At 39.0% G+C, this 18,485-nt stretch overlaps 1 protein-coding gene, 1 long non-coding RNA gene and 5 other non-coding genes across 7 annotated transcripts; all 7 read left to right on the top strand.

Moving 5' to 3' along the window:
• The first annotated feature begins 12 nt into the window (after window positions 1-12).
• Window positions 13-9,350, top strand: chtopa (chromatin target of PRMT1a). The gene is made up of 6 exons (XM_042506364.1): window positions 13-295; window positions 2,567-2,656; window positions 4,746-4,896; window positions 7,069-7,243; window positions 7,660-7,809; window positions 8,359-9,350. The coding sequence occupies exons 2-6, from the start codon at window positions 2,592-2,594 to the stop codon at window positions 8,559-8,561; spliced, it is 744 nt and encodes a 247-aa protein (XP_042362298.1). The 5' UTR covers window positions 13-295; window positions 2,567-2,591; the 3' UTR covers window positions 8,562-9,350.
• Window positions 9,351-11,075: 1,725 nt separating this feature from the next.
• Window positions 11,076-18,055, top strand: LOC121957383. Its single transcript, XR_006106767.1, has 9 exons — window positions 11,076-11,153; window positions 12,595-12,670; window positions 13,134-13,179; window positions 13,360-13,404; window positions 14,625-14,676; window positions 16,116-16,161; window positions 16,985-17,047; window positions 17,478-17,531; window positions 17,862-18,055. It is a non-coding gene; the product is annotated as an uncharacterized LOC121957383 (long non-coding RNA).
• On the top strand, window positions 13,218-13,290 carry LOC121958337. The gene has a single exon (XR_006106824.1). It is a non-coding gene; the product is annotated as a small nucleolar RNA Z40 (small nucleolar RNA).
• LOC121958340 lies at window positions 13,604-13,743 on the top strand. Its single transcript, XR_006106827.1, has one exon. It is a non-coding gene; the product is annotated as a small nucleolar RNA SNORA8 (small nucleolar RNA).
• Window positions 14,715-14,849, top strand: LOC121958347. Its single transcript, XR_006106834.1, has one exon. It is a non-coding gene; the product is annotated as a small nucleolar RNA SNORA18 (small nucleolar RNA).
• On the top strand, window positions 16,218-16,357 carry LOC121958339. The gene has a single exon (XR_006106826.1). It is a non-coding gene; the product is annotated as a small nucleolar RNA SNORA8 (small nucleolar RNA).
• LOC121958345 lies at window positions 17,099-17,233 on the top strand. Its single transcript, XR_006106832.1, has one exon. It is a non-coding gene; the product is annotated as a small nucleolar RNA SNORA18 (small nucleolar RNA).
• Window positions 18,056-18,485: the final 430 nt, after the last annotated feature.

The raw sequence follows: 18,485 nt of genomic DNA, 5'->3' as shown, positions 1-18,485 counted from the left end.
ACCTCTCCATTTTCTTCCCGGGGACAGCAGTCACTTTAGCTAGCAGCACCATTTTGGGGAGACGCGTTAAAGAAGCCTGTCTCCAGCAATTTAGGGCTATTCAGAGAATCCAGCTAGACTTTGCACGTTTCTTCATTATTAGTTAGCAGAGTAGCACATTATAGGTTATATTTAAATTGAAAATAAGGACACACCACACGGCCTCACCGTGCCGGTCACCAGCTAACGCTAGCTAGCTACTAAAGCTAATCCTAGCTGGCTGAAAGGCTTTTTTTCGACCGACGCAACATTCACTGTAAGTAAAAAAAAAAAATGCGTTAAAATGTTATTATAGGCGCTTAAATTGCTATTAAGTTTCTTATATGATTTACAACAAAAACTACATGTCGAATTAGCAATTTGTTCTGCTTGTGTGACTCAGGGCCTAGTTAACCGTTTGAAACATCAACATCAGTTTTCTTGTGAAGATTTTTTTTTTGTTTTCTATCAAAAGTTTTGAAAACATTCAGTTGTCGATACTAAAATTTACAAATGAAAATAATGAGACAAATTGGTACAAATCAGGATGACGCAAGTATAATAGACACGCTTATAAACACCAAATAAGTTATATAGTAAAATTGTAATATTAGGATTTGCAGTTTTTATTGTTTTGATTTTTCTAACTTTGATATTGTTTTAAGGCATATGTATAGATAAGATTGTTTTAAAGTTGTATATGAGGGCGGTTTCTTTTAAAAATTATTTGAGGAATGTGAAATTTAGCTAAAATAATGAGCCAAACCAAAAAACTTTATTACACATGAGAAGGAAAATACTTGTGCTGCATATGTTTCTCTGTGATATATGACCAGGCAGCTGTTGAAACATTTCACCTGCCCTAATGTTACCCAGTGGCCTAATGATTATTGCAGCACACCATCTTGTTATTAGGCTCCCCTTCCTTGTTCAGCAATAGTTTTGGCTGATGGAAAAAAAGGGTTAATAATAACGTTTGATTTATAAAATAATCCAGGCCAAATTAGAAACATCCTCATGTGTTAAAGGGCTTTCTAAGACTGAGAGAGACAACCAAACTGGCAATTGTGGTTGTAAATATTTCTTGGTTAGGGAGGGGAAGTAACACTTTTTCTCCAAAGGTAATTCAAATTTCTGAATCGTAAACACTGCTTAACCTTTTGAAACCTGCTCAAATTAGCTTTCTTTCAACAACATTAAATGTTAAAGAAGGTTATAACCAATTAAAGAAAAAACACCCCAAAAATGACAAGAAAGTCACTAAAAATTACAAGAAAATAACCTGAGAATTAGTTGTTGTTTTTTTTTTTTTTAAATAGAAAACTGGTAAAACAACAAAACTAAATTGAAATACAAAAAAACAAATAAGTGAATGACCTGGAAAAAGTACTTAAAACGTGTAATAATTTGTAAAAATCATTTTTGATATTGAATTATGATGGTTGTAAATATATTTTCCCTAGTTTCTCCAAACATTTTTCCCTAGCTTCATTAAGAATTTTTTTTTAAAAATCTACCAATTTCTTGCAATTTGTGGAAGATTTCTTATAAAGTGGCTCATTTCCTTTTTTTCCCCAGTTCAAAGGTTTAATACTTGTGAAATGCATCTGAAAGCAACACAAGAAAAGCCGTTCCAGGTTTCAAAGGCTTAAATCACCCAGATATTTAGAAATAACCAAACAATACCATTCAGTATGTTGTTTGTCAGATGATTTTTAATTTCTCTCTAATTATCTTTAACCCAGCAATTGTGCTTACAGCATAGTCAGTGTTCGATGGCGTTTTATTCCTTTCAAGTGCTTTATCTATTCTAATTATTTTTTGCGTCCAGCATGTTTAACTCTTCTATTGAATATTTAGCTAACAACCTTGAAGATCTGATCCAGCTTTTGTTGTCTGATAAGGCTGAACAGTGCTGGGTGTCAGTATCAAGCTACTTAAAAACAAGATGAGCTGCTGAAAATATGGAATTTTAATTAAATATATATCCAACAAATTAAATATGTACATATGTAGCCTACTCACTTTACATCTCATGAACATTTTTCTAAAAACTGTAAGTCCTGATTTAAAATTGCGAAGCTGATTGTCTTATAGTTGACATATATTGTCTTAAAGTTTTATATAAGCTTAACCAAGAGATTTCCAAAACTGACGTCTCTGCTGTCTGTTTCCTTAAAGACAACTTTTACTCTATTGGACTTATTAAAATATAAAAACGTACAGTCCATTAGACATTAGAAGATTGAATAAAAGTTTATTACTCGGATGCTTTCTTAAATGTTCTTTGCAAATCGATATAGCAAAGAAAGAAATTATGTTCCAAAATTAAACTATCAGAACCAAGCCTGTTTGAGAATTATTGTTCATTAAGTTCAGAATAAATAATATCAACAGTAACCCTATCTCAGTGTTATACATTTAATGCAATGTTAAGTCAACTGTCCTCGCCGATACCATATGTTATTGCAGTCTAAATGTTCATCACATCCCTTATTATGACTACAAGTTGACTGTTTTTGTTATTTTCTGTCCCGTTTGTTTCCAGGAGCCTGCAAGCGAAGTCTGTCAAAATGAGCGCACCCTCCTCCCAAAAAGTTGTGCTGAAAAGTACCACCAAAGTGTCCCTAAATGAGCGGTGAGGCGCCACGCACCCTGTCAGCAGTTAGACACCAGATGCAAGGGCCAGCCTTGGCTTGTGAAGGTTCTAGTGCTCCCTACGGAAGGCTACTGTTGGGGACCGGACCCGACATGGATGCTATTCTAACTGTCCCCAGTGTGTGCGCTGCTCACTCAACTTTTTTGGTTCTGTCGTCGCTTCCCTATGCAGCTGCAAAGTTAAATGTGATTGTAACATGGAGCAGAATGGGCTTGCATGGGCCAAATATCTTGTGTGAGCAGTGCACACATACAGACAAGGGGAGAGGGTAGTGGTCATACTGGGTAAGCCTTGGTAAGCCTATGCTGGACCAGACCACTGTCCTGCAGATGCCCTGGCACTCCTGCTCCCTGTTACTTAACAGCACAGTATACAACACGTATACACCTGTAAAGGGGAGAGGAAAGCTAATGCTAAACAAGGAAGACGGGGCACATCTTTATCCTTTCTGCCTCTCTCAAATCAGTGGAAGTGAAGCACATGCTCCTTTATCTCCCTGTTTTGTCATTCTCTCTTCTAGAGTTGGGCGATAATAGCTAAAAAAATATTATCACGATTTAAAATGTTCATATTAGTCGACATCGATAATTATCTACCTAATAAGCCACATCATTATTTCTTAAAATTTTAAAGACTGATCTTTGCTCCTAAGTGAAGGTTGGAAGACATCACAAGGTTAACTGTGGTTTAAATTGTTATTTATTGTCAGAAAATAACAAATTTGACAAACAGCAGAACATGTCACAAATCTGATTCATAACAGTGATGATCAAAATAATGTTAATAAATGAAATAATAAACAGACGAAGAATATTAATCCTGGTCAGCAGCATGTCAAACTCTGTAGAGATGGTTTAAAATGTGTTTGTTTTAGTGACAATGGAAACGGAGTAAATAGGCTAATTTTAAAAAACTCAAGTGTGGTCAGCACTCGCTGCACAAGTTTTACACCTTCAATTTCTGCCATTTCTTAAAACAATAACAAAAGACAGACTTAGATCACATTGCAAAGTAGCCACAAAAGTCTATCCTATGTGACCGAGGCGGAAATCATCTTTACAGGCGTGTTAATGTATAAAAGTTTATTTCAAGTTACCTTCAGTCACATTATATCATTATATGAAAGTGTTTAACTTGCTAATATACTGTTAGAATAGTTGAGTAATCTTTAAAGCAACTGTAGCTGACGGTATGTCTTGAATTCAGTCACAGCGTAATATTATCCAGGGTTTAAACAGTCATGCCAAAAATAACTTAATGAACATTTAATGTAACATTAAAGCAGTGCTGAACACATCAGTGGCAGTTTGGTTAGTCACTGGGTCTCGCTGTCATCTTCTACAGCTGCTGCTCTGTCTTCCTCTAGTTAATGACATTGCATTACTGCCCCTCTCTTCAGGCATATGGGTGGTTTAATTATGTGGAGGATTCATCAAACATTTACTATATCGCTATTGAGGAAAATTAAATCGAGATAATTACCATTTTATCGCCTAGCTCTACTTTCTCCTCTCTGCTCCAACTCTTTAAAAGACCAGGTACTCAGTCCTAGCTTGGACGTGACAAAGAGCTCACCATTCCCCCTCCCATCTCTCCTTCCCTTCTGAGTCTCTTAGTGGTTAAACCACAAGTCACGGTCCATGCTGTAAGTGGCTGGGTGGCCAAGCACTCCTCACGTCCAGGGCCTCTGCTGCTGCAGCACGATGACACCCCAGCCAGTCAGCTGGAGGCCTGTAAGTGGCAAATTGCGCTCTTCTTCTGGCACCTTCTCTCTGCCTCTCTCCTTCAGTCTGTCTCTGCACTGTGAGTTTCTCTTCTTTATCTTAGTTCGCCTTCCTTCTTGTGCTTGTTTGTGCTAAATTCAAGTATAAATCATGCTGGATTGTCATGTGATTGAGAGAGAAAATGAGTGCCAACATAAGTGCATAACAAAAGAGCCACCACAGTGTACGTCGTGGCTTCATCTGTCAGTCAAATTACTTGATGTGGAACCCTGCTTCCTCCTCCTCTGTATATCCCCTTTCCCCTTCTTTTACTTCCTCCCTCTTTTTCCCTCCCACCTCTAAAGCTTCACTAACATGCTGAAGAACAAGCAGCCCACTGCGGTAAGCATTCGAGCCACCATGCAACAGCAGCATTTGGCCAGTGCCCGCAATCGCCGGCTGGCCCAGCAGATGGAGAACCGGCCCTCAGTGCAAGCTGCTCTGAATCACAAGCAGGTGAGGCCAATGATCAGATGTGCTGAGTGTCAGTGGACCTTTCTACCATGTAGAGCCACGTTGTAAATTAGAAACATGGAAAGAGATAATGAAAGAGGAGTGCATGAAACATCAACTTTTTACCTGCCTTGGACAAGAATTCTCAGTAGTGATGCGCAGGTCAACCCACAACCTGCAGGTCAGGTTGCTCTGATAGTTTCGGAGGGGTCGAGTCATAGAATGACAAAACAGCATTTTGACTAAGTGTTAAAATTTACAGAAACATTGTGCAATAATCCAGTGTACACCTTCATTTCCTGTCTTAAGGTCTGACACATCTCTCCGTTCATAATGTCCTGTTAAAATATTTCCCTCTGCAAATATGTAGGCCTGACACTGTGTTCTTAAAGCACGCAAGAGTCTCTCTGTCACAGTGAATCCGTTAAATATGCAACTCTGTAATGTGTTGAAAACAAACCCATGTACCAATCAGCTGTGCGTTCATGTAAACAAACCATATAGGTTATCAGCTGTGTGCTAGAGATCATGGGCTTAAGACATACCCTCTAAAAAGATTGCTGAGTGCCTGTTGTCTCTCTGACATTTTAACAGAAAATGCACATTTTATGTTGTGATATGTACTGGAAATAGCACATAATATAGCCAACAGCAATTAGTTATTAGCAGAACCTTTCAGCTGTGGTATGCAAGTTTGCAGTTTGGGTTCAAGTCATTGATCAATGCACTGCTGTACAGGACGAGCAGGTTGGGTTGGCTCTCATAGCGGGCTGGATTCAGTCGGGTCTTAAAACCTTGACTCGTGCATTACTTCTCAGCAATGCTAAGATTAAGAATGTGAATTTGGTTCTATTTGAGTACACAACCCAACCAAACACATCCAACTATCACCCAACTCTTAAAGCATTTTTTAAACATTTTTTCTTATTATTTTTCTTTACTACCTCCAGAGTTATATTTATAATAGCTCTCATCAGTCCTTTGTAGACTGCTATAAACCTGCTACCTGTCCAGCCTTAAAATGCTAGATTATACACTTAGCAGCTAAAAGTAATTTCAAGACCAATCTGCAGCTCAAACCAAAGCAAGTACCTGAGCCACTTTAGTAGTGATTCCCCGAAAGTTGTGAGATGTGGGAGAGAGATTTTGGAGGGGGCTGACGGAACGTGATTGTTAGTCGGAGTCGGGGCCAGATGCAAAAAAAGTTTCCCACAATGTATTTTTTATTAATGGCGTCTTTTGTCACTCTGTTACTACAACTGTTTTCACAGGCTGAATAGGTCTATACATTTTTAATTAGACCTTGGTAAAGTGAGTTTCAGTTATTAGAATTAAATTTGTCGAACTGGCGGAGTGGTGTGTCTCCTGGGTTTGAAAGCAGGCCGGTGTTTGCTCAAATATTAACTTATAATAGTGTGATATGGTGGAGCGTATTTTGATGTTTTTCATGCTTCCTCGTGGATTCATGCAATTTATAACCAGATATAACAGTGTTTGACATAGACCTTAGTTTCAAAATGTCTTTACAATGATTGTTTGGATTAGATTATGTAGAAGTGCACACAATTGTTAAATAGTCAAACTTATTTCAGGCTTCACAGTGCAGCTGAAACATGTCCCCCCCATGAGGCCCGAGAGTCTGTAGCAGCGTGGCTGACTCATCAGGCTCGGAGTAGAGATTCAGTCTGAAAACTGCCCTGAAGTCTAACAGCAGGAGCTATGTTGATGTGGGTGTGATGTTACAGTGAGACAATAAAATCTGATTCAAAGTTCGGTTGGAGTAAGGAATGTGTTAAACGGATTATCAGATGCTGAACCACTGCATAATGTTTATAATACATACAGAGAGTTGTCATTGAAAAAAACTTGATCTTAAGTCATGACAAAGTCAATGGTAGAAATACAAATTTGTCCTTCGATGTATCTGATGGGCCATTAAGGTGCCTCACTGGATTTACATTACAGCTAAAGTTGACCCTGGTTTAACAACCACTGTACTGATGAACATATCTCATTTCAATTAATGAGAGACCTGCTTTTTCACTCAAGATTACGGTCATTTGAGCGTGGCTTTAATCAAGTGCCTGTAACTTGTTGGGTGATTTTTTCCCCAAAAAAATTACCACCTTGTCTGATTTAATTTTTTCATAATTGCATTTAAATGACTTGTGTCAGAGCCTGAAGCAGCGCCTGGGGAAGAGCAACATCCAGGCCAGGCTGGGCCGGCCGATGGGGACTCTGATGCGTGGAGGACCTGCTGGAGGAAGAGGAGGGATGCGAGGAATGACCAGGGGCGGCCTGCGAGGACGTGCCAGAGGAGGAGTAATGAGGGGAGCGCTCTCCCTGAGAGGTGTGTATCCACAACCTCACACAACGTCTCACCTATGGCTGTGCAGTTTCCCACAGAGTTACAGTGTACATATGGAGGTAGCTGACGAGAGAGGGGGTTGTTATTTTTTTTAATAATCATATATGTATATCACTCTGTGTTGTCACACAGAGTTTCCATAACATTGTTTTTGCTCATGGTCACAAAGAGGATAATTGATTGATATATAAATAACTAAAAATGTATATATGTATTCCAGTAGCGCTCCTAATTAACAGTTCAGCTCCAAAAATCTATTTGTGGCGGGGGGATGATTTAATTGTGGCGGCCCGCTACAAATAAATGATTGTCTGTGAAACCTTGATATTGCTGTGTACTTTTTTTTGTCTTCACTGTTCGTCCTGCACTGAGTGATGATGTTACTTTGTGTTGCACAGGGAAGCGAGTGTCATCTTCAGGTGGCCCCATGCGGGGTCGTGGCGCTGCTGGCCGCCTGGCTATGCGGAGAGGAGGTCGCCACCGTGGAGGACCCGCTGGCAGAGGAGGAGCTCTGTCTCGAGGAGGAGCACGAGGAGGAGTAGCCAGAGGTCAGGGGATGACAATGTTTTACTTTTTCTATTTAAACAGGGAAAAAGACTATCAGGGTTTCTTTCTTTGATTTTTTTGGGGGGTGATTTTTATAGAAAATGTGGAGATTTTTTAGAGATTTGTTTTCTTTTTTCTTTTTGGTGGTGGTGGGGGGGGTGTCACAGAAAACAGACATTTTGGGCTTTTGGGTTTTTTTTTTTTTTTTTTCCCAAGAACACTTGTTTGGAAGGTGTGTTTTCTTTAAAATCAACAAAATGACACCATCTATCACTGCCAGAAACTGTAGAAAGCAGAAATTATTTTTGGATTTTCAAATTTCAGACAGCCCTTAAACATTTTTTGTGATATGTGTGTATATGTTTGAAAAGCGCTGGGCAAGTGCGGCTGGAAAACTTAAATTATTTTCAGTCCTTGAAAAGTCATGGAAAACTTTTGAAATTTTATTCATGAAAATGTGTGTGAAACCTGTTCTACCTTGAACTGAATGATCATAGACATTGCTTTAAATCATCACTTTGTGTGTGTGTGTGTGTGTGTGTGTTGGACAGGCCGCGGTGGACTGCGTGGCCGTGGTGGTTTTGCCGGTCGAGGTGGTCGCGGCCGCGGGCGGGGCCGAGGTGTTGGCCGACCAACTGTGACCCGTGAACAACTGGACAACCAGCTGGACGCCTACATGTCAAAGACCAAAGGTCACCTGGATGCGGAGCTGGACGCCTACATGGCGCAGGCGGACCCGGACAGCATGGAGTGATGCAGAGGGAGACACGTGTTGACTCGCTGCAGAACTGTACCGCTGAACTCACACATACAGTGTAGTTTTCCACCAGACTGACGGGCCGAGAAATGATGGTGTTTATAATTTAGATGAGAGTGGTGACAGTCCAGGACTCTTAGCTTGGAATAGCAGCAAATCAAGGTTACACTTGAATGTGCTTTGACCACTACTCAATTCTGCATCAACCTGCTCCTGCACACCCCTTTGAAATCTGGAATAACTGTGTGAAGGGACCTTTTTAAACAATAACACGCCCTGCTATCTATAGATGACTGATTTTATTTTTTTTATTATTACTTTTTTTTTTTTTTTTTTTTGTTAATATATGACCTAAAACACACCTTAAACATTTGGGATGGATATCTGTAATGACCCAGTTGATGTGTTTAACCTTCTGTTGAAACCAATTATGAATCACACCTGTTTTGGTTTTTTTTACGTTTATTTTGAATGTGATTTTAGCATTAGCGTGCTCCGACCTTAGGGAATTCATTGGCTTATCTTGAAAACATTTGCAATGCAAAACTTTTCTAAATTATTTGTCAAAAGAATGTAAGCAAAAGTGTTCTACGCCAAGTATCCACTTGTCATTGTTTTGTATTTAAAAGATGTAGTACTTTGAAGTTTTTGTTTCTCTGTATCTTCCACCTGTCTGCGTTCTTCAGTGGATCGCTGACAATCTTAACTTGTACTTGAGAGCATTTGTATGACATGATCCAAAGCAAGTAAAATAGGTTTTAATTAAAATGGAGATGATTTCCCTAATTGTGTCAATTGTATGATTTTTAAAAGACCATGAGTTGATCACAGATTAAATGGAGTCAGTTGTAATGTTTTTTATTTGATAACGAATATTTCAATTAGCCAGTAATGGCAAAGTCAACAAAAAAGAGCTCAAATTTGGTTCTTTTTCCACAGGACAGAGATGATTGCTAGACATCTCAAGTTATTCACAACCTTATGGCACCCTCATTGGAGACTTGTGCACATTTTCAGGTTCACAATCAATCATGGGTTTCTACCACAACATGAGTTAGTTTAAAAAAAAAAAAAAGCATCAAAACATGCTTAAAGATTTTAGCTTTGTAACAATTTTAGATATATAATCATGATGATAATAAATATGTGTTCCATGGCTACTAATTTTTTTTTACATTTGTGAGACATATTTTGCCATGTTGCTTATTGCTTTGTTTCCCATGTTTCTGAAAGAAGTTTCACCAAGCTGCTCGGGTTTAAAGTTTGAAAGGCTTTTGAAAGCCACACAAGAAAACTGATGTCACTCCAGGTTTCAAAGGGTCATTGTAAAAAAAACAAAAAAACAAAACGACAGTGAAATCGCATGAAATTTGACATGGTCATTGTCAGGGTCATCCTGAACAAGATGACCCCTTTTTTGTTATTTGTAATTTGAGCTGACTATACCTTTAATTTCCTAAAGAATTCTACAGTAAAATCATATGAAATTTGACATGTTCATGGTGAGGAAGCTTTTTAGCAGAAATCCCTTCTAATTCTCAGTAAACCTGGTGTGGATCCCTTTTGATTATATGAGGATTTTTGGGTGATTATTGTGGTATGTGACAAACATGTGTAGGCTATAAGTGTCAATTATTATTAATATTTATGACACATTCAAAACTTTTACTATGTGTAATGTAGTATGTTATAAAGTTGCTTTATTTGGTATGTAAAATTAAGAAATTAATGCAAGTCGAATGTTCTTTGTTGGCCCCTCAAAACACCCGCGCCATATCACCACAATTAAAAAAAAAAGTAAATAATTAAATAAATTCAATGTTATGAGGTAACCACCCTAGGAAATATTCAGCCACCCTTTGCTACATGACATCCCCCCTCTGTCCCCTATTCACACTGTAGCTGTCCTATCAAACAAAGGCAAAAAAGGCCCAAAATAATAATCTTGAAAAATATAAAAAAAAGAAATAAATTTAAGTTTATTGAGTCCATGTTCCAGATATTAATTGGCCCACAAAATATAATACACAATTTAGAAATTATGATTACAAAATAGGTGTGTGTGTGTGTGATTGTAGATCAAGTAAATGTATGGAAAGAAACATTAATGACAACAACAAAAAATATATTTAAGTAAACACGGAAGGCTATTGAGGGCCAGCCTCCTTATACAAATACCCAGATCTGAAGCAAATTTAAATGATCTAATATTTTTTGTTCGTTTGTTTTGTTTTGTTTATTTTGTTTTATTAATTTATATTATTTGGCAATAATGTTAGAGTTTCCCATTTGCAGTATTAGTCGATCACAAATGCATAAATCACACAGAAAATCATTAAAAGTCCAGCCCCTCTTGTGATCAATATGCGTCTCTATTAAAAAATACGGCATAAGAAACTGTTACAGGATGATTTCGGATTTCCGAGTGTCATTGAATGCAGAATTGGTTGTCGCAAAGCGGTTTCAACTGACGTAACTCGTCTTATAAATGAGTTTGCGGCACGTCGCGTGGTTCTCTTCTCGTGCTGTTTGACGCGGGTGTGGTGCTGCGCGTGAGGTGTCGCGCTCTCCTGTATGGAGAACATGCAGGTAATTTACTCATTCATTCAACAGATACAGCACATACTCACATTCACTCCTGCCGTGAATAAGCAACTTTACTTTAGTGTGATTGTTTTTGACATTTTAAACGAAACGTTTTCACATTTTGGGGGCCACGCTGTCCTCGTGGAACCCGGTAGCCTAAAATGCTAACGTTAACTGCCAGCGTGATGCTAAACACCTGAGTTTAATGCTTTGGACGAGTAAGTGAGTGTAGAAAGCAGGACTAGCCTAAGAGGCTAGAGGCTAAGAGGCTTTTATTTTGTAAAATTTGGCGCCAACATTATTAGCCAAAATGTTAAAATGAGTTGTAGGTTGATGCCGTGCTATCAGCGGCGTAGCCTCGAGTCTGTGGCCTCGAGCACAGAGCAGGAGACGGTTACAGATATCCTGAAATATTCAAACTTATCTTCAGCCCTAAGACGTCACTTGTGTTCAATATTTAGTACATGATTTAAACCTTCAAACGCCTGGATCGACTTTAGTTTTTTGTGCTGTGATTCAGGCTGCTTTTGGCTTGATTTCTTTTAAAAACATGGGAGAAAAACAACAATGTACAATTTGGCATGAAATAAGTCACAAACTGGAAGAAATTAGTAAAACATGACAAGGAAATTATCTGAAAATTGAAGAAAAAAACAAAGGGGAAATGTCCAGAAAACCCCGTAATTCGCTCTTTAGTATGTATTTAAATTTATTTTACAAGATTTGTTGAGCATTTTCTGGAAGTAACCTTCTCTTTTTGTGCTTTTTCCTCTTATTTTCATGCTTTTTTTGATTTACCATGTTTTTATATTTTTTTTTAGCTGTTTCTCAAGTTGCTTGTCACCCTCTTCCCAAGTTTTTGAAAGAAATCAAGACAATTTGGAGAGGTTTCAAAGGGATACACAGGGCTGCAACTGTTTTTATTTTCAGTCTTTTTAAGTATTCTCAATTGATTAGTTGTGTCGGCTACATCTCATGTCTTGTCCACAACCCAAAGATAACCAGTGTACCGTTATAAAGTTAAGAGTTGAGAGAGTTAAGAAACTAGAAAAAATAATCACATTGTAGAAGCTGGAATCAGAAGTTTGATTTTTTTCTTTATTAATTAGGAGCAATTAATCGCCTATTAAATTAGTTTATTAAATAGTTGTCCCTGCCGGTCACCTCGTCCTTCACGGCAGTGCCACAGTGCAGACTGTCAGTGGGATTGTCCTGTGCAGTGGGCTGATCCTTGGACAACAGTGGCTATAAAACATCAGGTTTTGCTTTCACCCCTGCACTGTTGGTTGCAGAATGGTGACAATGAGGCCTGGCACATTCTCCAACAGTTTACTCATTTAGACATACATGAAATACCCTGAAAATATACTGCACCTTTTACTTGGATATATAAAGAAATGTCAAGATTGAAATCTCTTATATTAAACCAACCTCTCTTTTGCAGGACATGGCCGTAGTGCTGGATGTGATGCTGATGGGGAAATTGTTCTACAGCTTGTACTGCCCTTCTGGCACATGAGGTTAGTTTGTTTGTTCTTAGTAATCATTTTGGGAACCCAAATTTAGGGCCAAGATGTCATCTGGAAGAGAGTGGAGAACAGTGGAAACAAGAACCCAATAAAAAGGCAATTATGTTCCAGTTTGTTGGCACAGTATGAGCTCTGGTCCTGTCCAGTGGGCTATAGTGCTCATACAGTGCACAGAGTAATTAATTCTCTTGCAACCCACTGCTGTGCACTCTGCAGTAGTGTTACTTATGGGAACTTACAGCTGTTATATTTTAAAATAATCGTTCTGTTTTTGCACCTCTTGTCTGCACTTTTACTATTGTAATGGTGATTTAAAAAAATAATTAATGATTTACAACATCTTTTCTTACTCCTTTATTGTAATTCTATATTCTGAAGCCCTTTTAATTGCACTGTTATATGAAATGTGCCTTGCCTAAAAGAAAAAATTTTTTTATTTTTTTTTAAATTACAGTGAATTTAAACAATCCTGTGACTGCGTTGGACCTCAAGCCAGCTGGGTAAGTTGTGCTGGAGAATAGACCTCCTGCTGATCAGGAGTTGTCATGATGATTGGCTAAATATGTTCAACTGCTCTGAAGTGTGATTGACAGCTGCCTCTCTGAACAACATGCAGTGCTGATAGCTGAGTATGTGGATGGTTCTGGAAACACACTCTCACCTTGTTCTGCCTCCTGCAGGTTTCCTCGCTGCCTTGGCCTTCAGCACCTATGCAACAACAAAAAGTGAGTAACATTGACATCACTTTTTCCCATGATGCACCCCACCTCACTCCCACAGAGTAGTTTTAACATTTGGCTGCTATAAATGGACAAATGCGATACAATGATGAAACTAAACTTGTAGATAGAAAACACACCAGAATCAAGTTGATCTGTATGATATACAGGGCAGCCAGTGAACAAGAAACGACTACATCATGGCAGCACTGTGTGGTATCTGCAGCCAGTTGCTCCATCAGCTGGTTAGTTCAAAAGTCAGTGCTAGACAAACTCAACATCTGGCATCGTTGGTCTCCATGCTGCATGTGTTTGGAGTCCTGGTATGTTTGTTGAAACACACTCATCCTCAAAAAAAAAACTCTTAAAGAGAAATATAAAAATCTCTTGAGAAAAATCAATGTTGTTACTCTGCATCTGCGCTTTGCCCTGAAGGGACAGTTCACCCCAAGATACAAATTTACCATTTAATCTCTTACCTGTGTCACCGACTTAGGAGGATGCTATTATTGTTTATCTTGCTCTGGCACAAGCTCTTTCGCTCTTTTGAGTAGATGCACGTTTGCTCCTGCAAGGTGATATGGTTGGCGGGTGTATTTTGCAAGAAAGGAAATGGTTCCTACACGAACCTGCTCACAGCACGGTCTGTGGATTATCTTCAGTAACCTGGTCATGATTTCTGGAAAGAGACATTGCTGTTTGGTTTTTCCAGTGTATTTTTTCGGTACTTTGAGCACCACAAGCCGAGTGTCATCTAGTTCATTTTACTGGAGAGAATCCAGACATTTCTACAACGGATATCTCCAACACTCAGCAACCTGCAACAAAAAAACCCAGATTGATAAAAAGCACTACAGGTAAGATAAAAATATACATTTTTGGTTTTGGGGTGAATTGTCACTTTTAAGAAGCATTATAACACCACGGTGCAGTGTCTTCCATCTTTAAACTAGGGCTCTAATTGTAGTGAGGACTGAAAAGTGAAGGTGTGCAGGGTAGAAATACAGTTGTGTGAAAAGGATCACACAGATCCCACTGTCTCCCCACGCTAAAGCCACTACCTAAACTGGAACGATTCTCAATAACATCTGATATCTTATTTTTAATATCTAGTATATTTATTTTTGCATAGCATATTCTTTATATTGCATAACCCATAGATAAATTTGATAAAGATCTGCAAAAACCATACAGATGTCTCACTCTGCTGCCTGACTTTTTTCCAGGTTTCTGCTGTAGCGGAGGATCGCCTCCTTATCTCTGGATTCAGCAGCTAAGGTGAGCATTAAACTGAAGGTTGCTAGAGACCTGTGAAAGCTGAGGTCTGTCCCGACGGTCCTTTGACTTGTAGGGCTGTGTCGTTGGAAATACCTCACAGAGTAAATCTGTGGTTTCGCTTTACCCACATGTTCACTGCCATGAGCCTTGTGGGATATTACTGCAGAACACATGAGCACTGACGTGACGGTCTTCTGACCGTTTCAGTAGTAGCATGCAGGGTCCCTTTAGTTGAGTTGGTGGTTGACGATAGGCTCGATTTGAGACGAACTGTGTCCCACCTGGAAAGTGGATGAGAGCAGGAGGTGACGACTCAATTCTGCGTTCGATTCAGGACAGTTTTACAGTTTCAGCAGCCTTCAGTCCGTCAAGGACCCACATGTTAGATTTGATTCAGATTCATTTAACTGTTATAAGTCACATCAGTTTGTTTGCAGCCTCCAATTGTTTTAATTATGATAGAGCAGCCTATTAAAATGCGACACAGGCGATCTGTAATTTCTTGTCATGGTTCGGTCTTAATTTATACAGGAATTCTCGTGTTTATCGACATATTTAAATCAGCTGAGCATACCTGTCACCCTCAAACTACAAGCATGAATAAATTGGCCTAATAGTCAAACAAGCAACAGCTTTTTGTAAAGATCAGTAAGACAGCCCATAGTCAGGGCTTCACATCTGTACGGACACTATTTTAAGAATCACCACATCTCACGAGACTACTTACCACAAGTGTCGTGCTGCTGAATACCTCAAGAATTAGATCAGTTAATTTACAGTGGACTTTGTATAGTTCATAATGAACGTCTTTAGTCAGCAACATGTTCTGTTAATAAACCTTCAAACCAGACAAGTAAAATGAAAAGCTCTAAAACAACAAAATGAAAAGTTTATATAAAACGTCATTATGTCAATAACTAAAACCAGTCAGCTGTTTGATCAGGTGAGAGCTACATGTTTGCCGTCATGCCGTCATCCACGCTGCCTTGCTCTCGAGATTATCGTGTCCGCTTTTGCATAACGGCAAACACAAATTTAACGGGCATGCATTGTGCTGCAATCAGCAATAATAGCATCTGGGTGAGTCTAGCTCATTTCGAATGAGCGTCGTATTTGCAAGACTTGTGTCAGCTACAGGAACCTGGCCTTTGCAGAATAAAGAGGTTGAACTATACTTGACTCCACATGGAAGAATACAATAAAAAAGAATAAAAAAGAAGAATAAATAATACTAAAGCAGACAAGTGTTGAGGAATAGTTGACTGGTTGAGGGCAGAAAAATGGTCTTAATGAAGACGAACTATTAAGATTCATTGAAATTCATGTAAATGTGTGATGCTCATCTAGTAAGCTAACAAGATGAGACAAAAATGTTGAGCTGGTCTGATTTTGGCGTTAGGCATGTTCTCATTTTACTCAAGTCTTTATTTTATTTCCAGCTTGCTGTGATGGGGGAGTTGTATGACTCGTGAAGTCGTGACAGCGGTAAGTGGGTTCCCACAATTTTAATATCTGTCCAGTGATTGGGCGTACATAGAAACAGCACTGTGTGGTATCTGCAGCCAGTTGCTCCATCAGCTGGTTAGTTCAAAAGTCAGTGCTAGACAAACTCAACATCTGGCATCGTTGGTCTCCATGCTGCATGTGTTTGGAGTCCTGGTATGTTTGTTGAGACACACTCATCCTCTTATAAGCAGTCAAACCTTAAAATGCCGGTTTTGTGTGAAAACGTCCACGCTGGTGTTTCCAGGTGGGTTTAGTAGTGACTACAGTGAGACACCTGACCGAAACAAAGCATGACATCTCGCCCTCTCTTCAGTCGACAAACAATTCTGCTTAACAGTCAGGGCGGGCAATATGACCATGAAATATCCCAATATTTTTAGGATTTGTTTGTTTTTTGCAAAAACAATTTTCTTGATGATGACAAAAATACTGAGAATATTTTATAACTTTCAAGAACACAAAACTGCACTAAAAGAAGCTTTATAGTTGTATATGTAAACATAAATGGAGATTTCCTTCAAATATTCAGTAAAAAATTGAACAGAAATCTCAGACAGAGTCAAATCGTTATCAGTGTAAAATGACACGAGGTGGATCAGGTGATGCTATTGGGTTACGCTACAAAGTTCGCCTCACTGAGCAGCTCACGTCATCGCTGCCACTCAAGTTTCTTCCTGCGCACGCTTAACTCATGCTGGTTAAATGTGTCCCGATGTGTGGTAAAAGACCCATGTGAATGAAGTAGTGCGTGTGCTGATGGTCATCACAGTTCTCAATTAAACCCTGATTATTGTTCTTCCAGGTTTCTGCTGCAGTAAAGGATCGCCTCCTAATCCCAAACTCTAGCAGGGATTCAGCCACAAAGGTGAGCGTTGTACTGAGAGATTTTAGAGATGAGTGGTGTCTACCAGTGAACACTGAGGTTTGTCCCGACAGACCTTTAACTGTAGGGCCATGTCGTTGGAAATGCCTCACAGACAAAATCTGTGGTTTCGCTTTACCCACATGTTTCACTGCCATGAGCCTTGTGGGATATTACTGCAGAACAGTGATTATTTAAAAAAAAAAAAAAAAAAAAAAAAAAAGATCAAATCACAGAAGTGAATCAGGTACTCTTCAGAAATTGATCCAAATTGTCAATTTCTATGCATGAAACTGTCTTCGACAAATCACTTCGTCTTCTGTACTTTGCAAACAAAGTGTTCAAAGATGAAAGAAACCTTAAAATATATAATATAGGCTGGATGTAATATTAGAAGATGGATGTGCTCAAATATTGATCTTGTTTGTTTCAGAATCCTGAAACAATCCTGGAGGAGAGAAGAGTCATCAGCAGCCCTTCGCTGTAGGTAATGTGCTTTCAGTGTCTTTTTGTTTGTTTTTATTTTCCCGGGTTGGTCATATACCAAGGCTTTCAGGACTCTCCGTACCTGACTTGCTGTGGAATTGACCAGAAAGCAAAAACCATCCCATCGGGCTTCTACAGCAGCCTGCTGAGATGACCTGAGGGGAACATGACACCTCTTTTTTCCTTTTCTGACACTTTTATGGCGTCTTCTGTAAACAAATGTATGGTAGTGTGCATCACTGACAGATGAAAGTGATGAATTGTCAGAATGACTTGGACGTTGGACGTCACTGTTGAGTGTAACACCTGAACTGTCGTCTTGTATTTTCAGATCGATGCCGAGCCATCAGTAACCAGCTGAGAGCACAACGGTCAGCAGTTTGATCAGCTGTCCCCTGCTCCGGAATAACGACAGACCTTTGTAATGGCAGCTGTGTGTGTGTGTGTGTGTGTGTATCCACAGCATTAAATTTTGCCTTGTCCTTTGTCTATTGTGTACCTGATAAATAAAATATCAACAATTAACCAACTCTCCGCTTGTCTTTTGTCGTCCTCTTAATATCTATGAACAAATGAGTTAAAAATGTGTCTTACAGAGTTCAACAGTCATGGAAAACTTGGAAAAGTCCTAAAATTTCAATCACATTTTCACATCATGGAAAAGTCATTAGTTACAGTCACTGACAGTTTTGGAAAAAGACAAGGAATGTGTTGCGTGTAAAGAAAATGTGAGAGTGATCTGTGGAAATGTTCCACCTGGTGTAATGTCCTGCCATGTTATGGCAAATTTATTTTCTGTATTTGTCAACATAATTATGCTCTAATATGCATCAATGGGACATCTTTATTTTACAATGACATTTCTCGATTTTTTTCCTCTGCGTTATACCTCTCCCTTTATGTGTGCCAGCCTGCTGAAATCATGTTTGAATGCTATATTTGAAAAATGCTGGGC

This window comes from Plectropomus leopardus, chromosome 18 (assembly GCF_008729295.1).
Source record: "Plectropomus leopardus isolate mb chromosome 18, YSFRI_Pleo_2.0, whole genome shotgun sequence".
Lineage (NCBI taxonomy): Eukaryota > Metazoa > Chordata > Actinopteri > Perciformes > Serranidae > Plectropomus > Plectropomus leopardus.
The sequence above is the reverse complement of the archived record's forward strand: the minus strand, read 5'-3'. Positions and strand labels throughout refer to the sequence as shown.